Source organism: Condylura cristata, unplaced genomic scaffold (genome assembly GCF_000260355.1).
Source record: "Condylura cristata isolate star-nosed mole 26May11 unplaced genomic scaffold, ConCri1.0 scaffold00010, whole genome shotgun sequence".
NCBI classification, from domain to species: Eukaryota; Metazoa; Chordata; class Mammalia; order Eulipotyphla; family Talpidae; genus Condylura; species Condylura cristata.
Window position 1 is genome coordinate 7,767,681 of NW_004567111.1, and position 12,115 is coordinate 7,779,795.

Consider the following 12,115-nt stretch of genomic DNA (forward strand, 5'->3'; position numbering starts at 1 on the left):
GGGGGGTGGCCGGGGCTCCAGGGTCTCCCGGCTTCCCCGCCACCCCCACGTTGCCTCCTTCCCGCAGCCCTTCCAGAAGCACGTCTACTACCCGCTCGCCAGCGGCCTCGAGGGTCCCGAGGCCGCCCCCGCCGCCGCGGCGGGCGCAGCCTCCATGGCCTGCGCGCCCCCCAGCGCGGCATCGGGCCCGCTGCCCTTCTTCCAGTTCCGACCGCGGCTGGAGAGCGTGGACTGGCGGAGGCTGAGCGCCATCGACGTGGACAAGGTGGCGGGGGCGGTGGATGTGCTCACGCTGCAGGAGAATATCATGAACATCACCTTCTGCAAGCTGGAGGACGAGAAGTGCCCGCACTGCCAGTCGGGGGTGGACCCCGTGCTGCTGAAGCTCATCCGCCTGGCGCAGCTCACCATTGAGTACCTGCTGCACTCCCAGGAGTTCCTCACGTCGCAGCTGCACAGCCTGGAGGAGCGGCTGCGCCTGAGCCTGGCCGACGTGGAGCAGAGCAGGCGGCTGCTCACCAAGCAGGCCGGGGAGATGAAGATGCTCAAGGAAGAGTGTAAACGCAGGAAAAAGATGATCGCCACCCAGCAACTGATGATCGAGGCCAAAACCAGCTATTACCAGGTGGGAGACTGCGCTGCCGCCCCCCCTCCCCCACCCACCCCTCAGTTTACACACGCTGGGAGATAGTTTGCAGGGTTTTTTTGGTTTTTGTTTTTTGGGTTTTTTTAAACTATAAATCAAAAAATGGCATGTTTACACAAAACAGCGATTCTAACCAACAGATGACATGGTTCACTGCCTTTTGTAGACGGAGACTGAATTAATAGTTAAACAGGCAGCCTTCACTGCAGTGCATTACTGAAATTATCTAAAGGAGAAAGTGTTTCTTCCACCTAATCTATGTGTGAGAAATAAAACACGATTTTATTTAAAAAAATAAACGACGACCTCAAATTGCTGTTGAGGTTGGCCCCTAAATGATCTGGAATAATTACATGGGTGGGGTCGAGTTTTGAAAGACCTTCAAACTTGCAGAAAAGTTGCAAGTATATTGTTGTCCACACAGTAATATTCAGATTCCTTGGGTGTTCACATTTATCCCATTTGCTTAATTTCCTGTCTTGCTACACATTATCTCTTTCAACCAGGTGGCAGTGAGTTGCAGATTCCAAAATACTTCAATGTGTATATTTCCTAGGAACACTCACTTGTGTCACAACAGTATTTTTAAATGAAAAAGAATTTTGCTTTTCTAGTCTTAACTACCAACTGTTTAGCCTAGACATTGAGCTCAAGAGAAATATTGTGATTTTTGAGCAGAACAGACATCATTGTATTTTATATTTATTGAGTAGATGGAGGAAGTGCAACAGATATCAAAGTATTTGATAAAAATACCCAAGTAAGTAACAGATCAGCAAGATAATTCCACGCCCTTATTGGTTAGCTTGGCTACTTGTAGCTTTTTAAAAGAAGATTTATTTATTTATGCATACAAGAGCTGGGGTGCAGGCCAAAGGTGTGGGTGGAAGGGGGTAAGAGGATGCACCAGAGCCGAGTGGGGAGCAAAACAGGCAGGTCTGAAATACACTGCTGAGGGGAGCAGCAGGGAGACCGGAGAGGTCTGCTGCGCCATGTGGGTCAGCTCCCTGGCTGGGGATCAAACTCAGCCTGCAGTGGCTGCAGACAGCTTCATAGTACCGACACTAGACCCCTTGCGCCACCAGGGAGGCCCAAAATGTGGCTTTTTAGGCCTCGTGTAACGTAAGTAATGGTGGAGCTGAAGCACCAATGGTAGTGGACAATTGGGTCCAGAATGGGATGCAGAAAAATGGTGCCATTATCAGTGCTTATGTCAGATCCAATAGGAGCCCTGAGAGAAAGGTGTCTTGATAGGTGAATAGCTAGGAAAGAGTACTGTTAAAAAAAGACTTAGTGGACACACAACCTGAGACAATTAGCCAATCGTCTGTGTGTGTGTGTGTGTGTGTGTGTGTGTGTGTGTTTTCATAAGTGCTACTTGAAAACTAAATATAAATTGTGCTGCGGTGGTTCTGTTCGTCTATTATACAGTGAGTAGAATTTATTTTACTTAAATAATTTATCTTACTCTAGATTTGGTAGCAATCTAGTGGAACATAAACACCTGTAACATATAGAACATGAACACCTATAACATATAGACATATTTTCTCATTCTTTTAGTTATCTGAGAAATCATTGTCAATAAATAAAGATTTTCAAATATGAGTGACAGGTGAGGTTAAAAAAAAAAGTCCTGGTGGCCCTCCCTAATGGTGCAGTGAGTTAAAGCACCACACTAAGAAGCTAAAGCCACTTCTGCATGAGTTCCATCCCCAGCCCCGGAGGTGACCACAGGGCGCAGCAGACCTCTCCTGGCCCGCCCGCTGCTCCCCTCAGCAGTATACCTCGTCCATCTGCCTGTTCTGCTCCCCACTCTGTCTCTGGTGAAGCCTCTCACCACCCTTGCACCTCTGGCCTGTGTCCCAGTTCTGTATGCATAAGTAAATAAATCTTTTAAAAAAAGAAGAAAAAAAAGGCTCTGGCAGGGTTTTCTCAAAGGAGTCACATTTTTGGCCACCCAGCAGGCTTTGAGTGTCAGCTATGTGGTGTGCACAGGGGTGACCTGGGAGCGCTTGGTGTCACACTTTTTACTTCTTAGTATAAGCACAGGTCCCCTCTGGCCGCTACGAAGTGACTCAGTGGACAGTGTCTCTTTGAGGAGACTCAGCAGTGGGTGCTTTTGAGCCACTGTCTGGTTTTGAAGTGTTTGACTATGCAAAGCATTTCACTCCTAAACTCTTGGTTTCAGCATTTGGAAGATAGGATATTCTTAGTAGCTACCTGTTAGGGTTGTTCTGAGAAATTGATGCTGTGTAGCACCAGGGAGGCTCAGTGAACTCCATCTCTGGCTTGGAGATGCTGATGTCTACAGTGTCTTCTCAGGACTGAACTATAGCTACCTGTGGTCTCAACGTGTATCCTTGGACTTTTTCTTTTTTAAAAGATTTTATTTACTTATGCACACAAGAACTGGGGTACAGGCCAGAGGTGCGGGGGGTAAGAATATTCACCAGAGACAGAGTGGGATCAGAACAGGCTGAATAACAAAGTACACTGCTGAGAGGAGCAGCGGGTGGGTCAGGAGAAGTCTGGTGGGCCATGTGGATCAGCTCCCTGGCTAGGGGTCGATCTTGTGCTGCAGTGGCTGAGGATTGCTTCATAGTGTTGTGCTTTTACCTGTTGCACCACCAGGGAGGAGGGCCCTGAATCCTCAGACATTTTTTAAAAGCCCACGGAAGTTGTGGGTACAGAAAAGAAGGCCAGAGCTCAGTGTAGATGTTGTAGGAATCGGTGGTTCCGGATCAGCTACTCAAAGACTGCAGTTACTAAGGCATAGTACACCTGCCATGGTAGGGTCACTCTAACTCCAGCTATGTGAGCTGAGGGACATTCCATCTAAAATAAAATTTAGGAGAAGACAGTTGATTTGTTTTCATAGTCAACATTAACAGGCAGTCATCAATCTGTTCAGTAGAGACCTCTACAGTTAGGGGCCAGGTAAGCCACATGCAGAGGGGTGTGTATGCCAGTTACCTGGCATCAGATTACTAGTGTTTAAATTGAAAAAATGTCAATGGATCATAACAGGGCTTAGAGTCATCCTAAGAAGAGCTTTCACTTGCACAGGTGAAGAATGGAGATTCTCCCCCAGGCTCCAGCAGTACAGGCAGATTGTGGAATCTGTCCGTGAATTTCTGTCCCTGCTTCCAGTTATTGGGCCTCTGGAGTTGAAGATGAATGGGGAGAAGAGGAAGAAGCATGCATAAATTAAAACATGCGGCCGATAATGCTGTAGCTTAATTCTGCTGCGCCTTGATCTTTCCAGAGGGGGAGTGCTTGCTATGGAGATTAAATCAAAGGTTGGGCCCTCCCTGGTGGCACAGGGATTAAAACGCAGCACTATGAAGCTATCCTCAGCCACTGAGTATGAGTTCGATCCCCAGTCAGGGAGCTGACCCACATGGCTGGCAGACCTCTCCTGACCTGCCCACTGCTCCCCTTAGCAGTGTATTTTCGATCTGCCTGTTATGCTCCCCACTGTTTCTGGTGAGCCCTCTCACCCCACCACACCTCTGGCCTGTGCTCCAGTTTTTGTACGCATAAGCAAATCTTTAAATAAAAAAGAATTGTCAGAAAGAAAGGAAAGATGGAGGGGCAACCTAGAGATAAGAAGAAAGTTTAGACACACGCCAGCCAGTTGTAGGATAGGCTGCTTACTTGGAATCTGAGTCTAAATGAGCAGTGAAATTTTTTTCTAAAACTACGTGTGAAATACAGGGTTGGGGAGTAGAAAAAACAAATGGTTGAGTATTGTTGATATTATGAACGGAACATATGCCCACATTTGAAAGGTATATCACTATTATTGTAACTATTCAAAGGAAATGCCTTAGCTTTTGGAAATAGATTCTGAAATGTTAACAGATGAATTATATACTAAATAGGATTTACTTCAGAGTTATCCAGGGGAGAGGATTTAAGTGAAACAAGTTGAATCTTTGCTTAAAACCTGAATCAGTGTTGAAGTGTAAAATAGAAATAGAAGTGGAGTTGATTGTCTTTGGTAAATTCATTTCGTTAGGCCAGATATTCTAAGCATTTGTTCAATCAGTTTTTTAGTGCAGGGTTTGGAGGATAAACTTTGAAATAGAGAAGAGCTCATGCTCTCGGGGTGGACGTTCTGTCATTCAGTGGGACTGGGTAAGAGATAATAAAGCAGAAAAGCAAATAACTGTGAAAATATTAACTGTGAGTGCGGGGAAGACCCTGTTGGGGACACACCACTCACCCCCAGGATGGAACGATGCTCTATGAACATCGTCTTGAATGTCAAGAAGGAGCCAACCATGCGTGTCTGGGGAGTTACAAGCAGGAAGCCAGCTGGAGCAGAGGCAAAGGGGTCGGTCTGCGCCCTGACACAGGAGGGAAGCTGGCCCGGGGGCACGTCCAAAACAAACTGGAGGCAGCAGACAGGGAACCTCCAGTCTAATGGAGCAGTCTCAGAAACCACCAGAAACCACTCAGAAAGTTCCCACTGCCTTGTGCTCAGCTGGGGAAGAACACTCTAAGGTTTTTTTTGCATACAAGAAATGGGTATAGGCCAGAGGTGGCAGGGTTGGGGGAGGAGAGAGAGAGGGGATTCACAGGAGACAGTGAGGAGCAGAAAGGCAGATTGACAGAGTACACCAATGAGGGGAGCAGCGGGGAGACAGAAGAGGTCTGTGCGCCACATGACTCAGCTCTGGGGCCAGGGATTGAACTCACGCGGTAGCTACTTCACACCTAGGCCAGCAGGAGGCCTTATATTTACTTTCTCAGTAGTCACCTGCCTAATCCAGGTACCCAATTTTAAACGAAACGAGACGTGAGGACACTCTCACGGATACTTGAATCGGTTGCTCTCTCCATTTCAGTGTCAATTTTGTGACAAGGCCTTTATGAACCACGCTTTTCTACAGAGCCACATTCAGCGCCGACACCCTGAAGATCCTCACCTTGGTAAGTCACGAGCTCAACTCCAAAGACCTGTGTTCTTTCTGGCATCTTTTTGTGTTTTAGGGAGATGCGGTCCATGCATTTCTCCAGCCTTTTTTTTTTTTAAAGAATTATTTATTTGTGCATACAGAACTGGGGTATAGGCCAGAGGTGCAGGGCGGTGAAAGGACTTACCAGAGACAAAATGGGGAGCAGAACAGGCAGGTCAATGAAGTACACTGCTGAGGGGAGCAGCTGGCGGGTCAGGAGAGGTCTGCCGCGCCGTGTGGTCACCTCCGGGGCAGGCGGGGATAGAACTCATGCGGAAGTGGTTTCAGCTTCTTAGTGCAGTGCTTTAACCCGCTGCGCCACCAGGGAGGGCCATCTCCAGCCTTTGAAGAGAAAGTTGTCCTGTTGACTCTTCACAGAGACGCTGAGCCCCTGCCAGGTGCCCTGTGCTGTGCTGGGAGTTGGGGATCCCCAGCCCTACACACTAATGGGAGGGGAAGACACATAAAATGTACAAGGGATTCTCTCAAATGGTGGCAAGTACTGTGAAGAAAATGTGATGAGGCGGACATCAGATAATCAGCACAGGTCTCACCTAAGAGGAGATACTTGCTCAAAGAGCAGAAAGATGAGGAGGCCACGGGAAGTCTGATTGGAGAGGTGTGGTAGGGAGAGAGGGTGAAGCATTCGAGGAGCAGGCAGAGGTTAGTGGGGGTGAGAAGCCAGGCAGTGAGAGGGGCCCCGAGGCCATGGCGGAGAAAAGCGACCAGGGCAATCAGTGGTGGAAACATGAGGAGTCCGCAAGAGCAGCTCAGGTGAGAGGAGATGGCAGCCGGACTAGTTAGTGCCAGGGAGGACCGGAGAGAAGATGGAGAAGACCTGATCTGGACACAGCCAGCGGAGACGGGGCTGAGATGATCTGGAATCTTGCCCTGTGCATTTCAGTGACTGGTTGTGATGTTTGCCAGGCTGGGGCCTCCGTGCAGGGAGCACACCTGCGGGTGGGAGGAGAAGAGCTTATGTTGGCCACAGACAGTTGCAAGTCGCCCATACAGTTGCTGTGAGGGGCACAGGCAGAGCTGTGGGGGTCAGGGTGACGCCCTGGCTGGAGGTGTAAATCTGGGAGCCGTGCGTGGAGCACAGCAGGGCTGGAAGAGGTCACCGAGGCAGGGAAAGACTGAGGGGCGGCCCACACCTCTGGGTGCTCAGAAGAGGCAGCCGTGTTGAGTACAAAATAGCAGTGACAGAGGCAGGAGGGAGGCCGGAGAGTGGGCGGTCATGGAAACCAAGGGAAAGAAGCATGTCAAGGAGGGCAGCGGGCATCACATCAAATGCTAGGATGACCGGGAACTAGCCATGTCAACGCTGCTGCTGGTCTCCTTGAGGTGACAGCTTCAGTGGACGAAGCTGAATGAGAGGCAGGCGAGGAAGGGGTCATGTTGATGACATTTATCGGTCACATTTGCTGGGAAAGAGCAGAAACGTGAGCTCTTACCTGGAGCGCGTGTGGGATCAAGGGCCAAATTTTGGTTTTGTTTGATGTGGGGGATACCAAGATGTGTTTGAGTGTGGATGCAAATTAACTGATGTAGAGAGGGGGAAGTTGAAGAAGGAGGAGAGGGGGAGGGGTTCTGTGCTTAGAAGGAGCCAAGTTTCCTACTGTTTAATGGCCTCAAAGCAAGGAGTGCACGGTCCGTTTTGCCACGTGCTGATCCCAGCTTTCCGAAGACTGCTATTGCAATCCACCGAAATTCTCATTCTGATTTTAAATGTTTTCAGTATCTGGAAATGTGTGCTTCTAGCTCGTTACTCTGTGCCTACTTTCCCCTCTGGAGGCCAATCTGTTTCTTCTCCGGCCTACTGCAAGTAAACAGATACATGTATTTAGCAAATAGCTAAGCTTTGTATAAACAATATAAACAGCCTAAAATTCCACCTGTAAGCCAGGGACCGCTGATGCAGTTTGGCAATCTATTGGAGAAGCTAGAATGATGAAATATTTTAATTAATCTACCCTTCTTCAGTGTGAAACTGACCTTCTCTCTCTTCTGTTTCAGTCTCTTATTCTATCTCATACTCTTTTCAGAGAGTATTTCCGACTCTGAACTGAGTATTGTCTCTTTAGGTCATCTTTGAGATTCTGACTTTCTACTTTGGTTTCCATACCTTTCATGTCTACACTCACAGACACATGTATATCCATTCAGTCATGTGTGCATCTGCATGTAAGTACGTGTGCATAATTATTCTTCCCTTTACTTGCTGCTTCCTTTTACATTTCAGTACTTCCGTTTTTGCCCGTTGGACAGATTATGACCCGAGTTTGCTTGCTGAAGGCCAGTCTCTGCTTGTCTCGGCAGCGAGGGGGTTCTCAGGGGAGTTCGGTGGGAGCCGGAAGGATGTGAACATAGCTCAGAATGGTGGTGCTTCCGTTTTCTGACTGAGACGAGCATCTCTACAAGCCCAGGGCGCCATTGGGTCCAGGCTCCCCGGCTCATTCCTTGCCCCCACTACTGCTTCCCCATATGCCCCTGTAGGATAATCTGACCTCAGCACAGTGGCTGAAAGAATGCTAAGAAGAGTCCAAATCCAGTAAGGCAAAAAGAAACTCTACGGAGCAAAAACTGGCTCTCGGGGCATGCCAGATAACAGTCATCTCCCGAGGAAGAGCAGTTTTAGATGTTTTTCAGCTAAGTCTCCCAGGAACTGGTATTTTAACAGGATGTGTCTGTTGTAACAGAGTATAAGAAAAGGGTGCAGACGGACAGGCTGCAGAAGGAGGTCGACATGTTGAAGGAGCAGCTGCAACTCACCAAGTCTCAGCTGGAGTCTGCCCAGCACGCCCACGCGGTCAGATTCTCCAAGGTATGATACTAAATTCTGCAACCAGGGTCTGTTGGGAAGAGTTGACAGTTGTTCTTCTTTATGTTTGATGGAACTCACCAGCGAATTCGCCTGTGGTCCCGGCCTTAGCTTTGTTGGGAGGTTTTGATTACTGATTCATGTTCCGTATTTGTGAAGTATCTGTTCAGATTTTCTGATTCTTCATGATGTCTTGGCCAGTCATATGTTTCTAGAAATTTATCCAGTTCTGCTAGATTGCGCGGTTCGTTTGCATGCACTTGTTAATGGTGATCCATTTCCCTCCAGCACTGTTTTGGCTGCATCTCATTTCATTGGTATGTTGTGTTTTCATTTTAATGCATACCAAATTATTTGCTACTTTTGCCAGTGACCTTTTTTTTTGATTGATTGGTTATTTAAGATCACATTGATTAGTTTTCATATATTTCTGAATTTCCCAGTTTTCCTTCTGTTGTTGATTTCTGGGTTCATTTTATTGTGGTTGGATAGGATACTTCGCATGATTTTTTTTCACTCATTTATTAAGAACTGGGATATAGGCCAGAGATGTGGTAGCTGAAAGGATTCATCAGAGACAGAATGGGGAGCAGAGCAGGTCGATCTGCTGAGATACACTGCTGAGGGGAGCAGAGGGAGAGACAGGAGATGTATGCTGCACCATGTGGGTCACCTCCCTGGCCGGGAATCTCATTCTTGCTGCAGTGGCTGCCAAGAGCTTGATAGCAGTGAGACTTTAACCCCTGCACCACCAGAGAGGCCCGTTTTGCACCATTTCAGTCATTTTAAAATTTATTGTGAGTTATTTTTATGGCTTCACATAGGGCCTATCCTGATGAATCTTTCATATACACTTAATAGGAATGTATATTTTACTGCTGTTGCATGTGGTACACCCAACAAACATTCCGATGATATTTGTTAGACCAATTTTTTTTAGGGTGTTGTTCAAGTCCTCAATTAGGTAAAAAAAAAAAAGGAAGGTCATTTAGAAATCAAGGAATGGTCCTCTGGATCCCGATTTTAGGTTATACAAGTCTGAATTTATTTTTTTCCAGGGGTGATATGGAAAAACCAAAATGGATGTGAGAACAAAGAAGGTTTTTCTGCTCAACAGATTTTTTTTCTTTTAAAATATATTTATATTTTACTTATTATTACATGATCACTTTAGTATTCTGTGTGAGTGTTTTAAGGGGTGAGCATTTTAAGGGGTGTAATTCCGATGCTACCTTGGATTTAAAGAAACATTGTGTACAGATCTTCCACTACAGAGTGTTATTACAGACCTAGCTAACCATGCAATAGCAGCTGATACATCCAAAGTGGACCTTGTTTATTTCCTAATTTGCACATTTGCTCTGTATCAGAACCTTCAGAGTCACCTATTAAACTAATTTCAGGAACATGAAATGCAGAAAATAAAAGAGGAAGAATTTCTGAAGTTATTTGATAGATGGAAAGAAGAAGAAAAGGAGAAATTGGTTAGTGAAATGGAAAAAGTCAAGGAAATGTTTATGAAGGAGTTTAAAGAATTGACTTCCAAGAATTCAGCATTAGAATACGTAAGTATTAGAGAACTCGCAGTATCAGTAATGCTATTGCCTTGAGAAGTGGGTTAGATTGACATTATCACCAGTGGATCTAGAAATTACTTTTTGAGCCTTGGCCAGCATCCCCTTTCCCCCCTATGAGTCTCAGTGGGGAGCAAGGGACATACAGAAGACAGATCAAGTGGAAAAGGTGGCACAGAACATTTAGTCCTCTTGGGACATTTGCTCAAATCCTAGAAGTGGACCCCTCTTTTGTTAGCGTGTTAGGTTTAGATAACCTCACTACGTGTTAGATCTTTCCAGAAAGGCTGACCCAGATCACCAATGTGGGAGAAGAAGGCCAAGCCAATAAGACAGACAGAGAGAACTTTAACAGGGTCCTTTCTTACTCCAATCTTGGTGCTAAGGATAGGGATTCTGGAACAGGCAGCTTTTGGCTAAATGAATTCCTTCTCCTGGCCAAGCAGGTCCACAGTACCCTGGTCATGTGCACGGACAATGGACAGAGAGAACCTAACCTAACCTTAACCTCTGCGGGCTCCTTCCTCAGACAGCGGCCAATCAGTGTTTTCCAGCTAAGTGTTAGCTGGGCTGTGCTGGCCACTCAGACCTGAGTCATGCTTGGGGGAAGAGGTGGGGCGGTGAGGGAAGGTCCTTGAGCGCCCTCTGGAGGCCAAGAAGTGGAATAAACTGAAATGGATATTTTGGGAATAACCCTGACTGCAGTCTCTGAAATTCCCTGAATGGTACGGCCAAGGACTGCACTTTGAGCGCTGAGCGTAATATACCATATACACATATCATCTTCAAGGAGACACCTGCAACCCGCATAAAGTGATGTTGCAATGTTACCTTCAGTAAAAACTATCACCTGGGGGGCAGCAGACTACCACCACCAGGGTACCCCATCTGACCGCCGCCCTGCTTTTTGGCCCTTGAGCTAAAAGGGGTTTTTAAATGGTTAAGAGAAAGAAGGTACCTGAAAATAACACGAAGTCCACATCAAATTGCTGAAAGTAAAGTTTGACTAGCGCACCCCCAGATCTGCATTTACGGCCGTTTGTGACCGGGACCAGGAGGTCCGGGGCGTGGCTGAGCCCGCGCGCGTCTTTCAGGACCAGAAACGTGTGTCATCTTTACAGAAACGACTGACCACTTCCTGTCGTGGTTTTATAAAGCAAATGTGGCACAATCGTAGCGAACTGTGAAATGGGCGGGGTATACTGTTCTTTCCACTTTTCTGAGGCTGTAATTCGCAGATAAGGAACTGTGGGCACTGCCCAGGGTGGCTGTGGTGCCTTCTTTCGGGCTGCCTCCGCTCTGCTTCGCTTCGGTCCTGCCACCCCCTGATTACCGCTTCTCAGTTCTCCATCTTTCTAAGCATCAGTGTTCAGAGCACACCTGCTGTGGCTTCTGAGGTGCCACTGGCCCCTGCGAAGCCGGAGAGCAGAGCCAGTAGTTGGCTGAGCGTGGCGCTCACCAGCTTCGCACGGACTCCCGCGGCTGCGCTCTGGAGCCCACACGCCGCGCCCGCTGGTGATGAGCTCCCAGATGATGCCTCTTCCCTGAGATTCCCTCCCAGCCTCTGCCCCGGTGCCAGGAAAATTGCTGCACTGCAATTATCTTTCTCTGAAACTTCCCTTTGAGCCACAGTTCACCATAACCTTCGCCCACGGAGAAGGTGCTAGATCCCAGAGTTACAAAGCCATCATCACCAGCACTGTTAAACATTCCATCACCCCAAGAAGAAACCCGAGCCCCTGTGGGCACACCCTTCGCTTCCCCCTAACTCAACCCCTGGGAACCCCGGACCTGCCTTCTGTCTCCGTGAATCCACCTGTTGTCGATATTTCCTATACATGGGATCACACACTATGTGGTGTTCAGTAAATGGCTTCTTCCCTGCGTATAATTTTTAAAAATAATGTAATAGTTTATTTTTACATCATTTTGTGGCATATAATGTTTTAAAGAGTCATCCCTATTACAGTATCAGGATTGAATTTCTTTAAACTGCTGTCTTATAATACCATATATTTTTTTAAAGATTTATTTATTTATGCATACATACAGAACTGGGGTACAGGCCAGAGGTGCAGGGGTGGTGAGAGGATTCACCAGAGACAGA

General features: G+C 47.3%; 1 protein-coding gene across 1 annotated transcript in view; it reads left to right on the plus strand.

Annotated features, from left to right (window-relative positions):
- Positions 1 to 46: 46 nt before the first annotated feature.
- The window catches only part of DZIP1 (DAZ interacting zinc finger protein 1), a gene marked incomplete at its 5' end in the record, with an annotated part of 39,400 nt that continues 27,331 nt past the window's right edge, over positions 47 to 12,115 (plus strand). Inside the window, 4 exons of the mRNA XM_012723161.1 lie at positions 47 to 625; positions 5,503 to 5,587; positions 8,313 to 8,437; positions 9,838 to 9,999. Of these exons, the coding sequence (XP_012578615.1) occupies positions 47 to 625; positions 5,503 to 5,587; positions 8,313 to 8,437; positions 9,838 to 9,999 (951 nt within the window). The remainder of the gene's footprint in view (positions 626 to 5,502; positions 5,588 to 8,312; positions 8,438 to 9,837; positions 10,000 to 12,115) is intronic.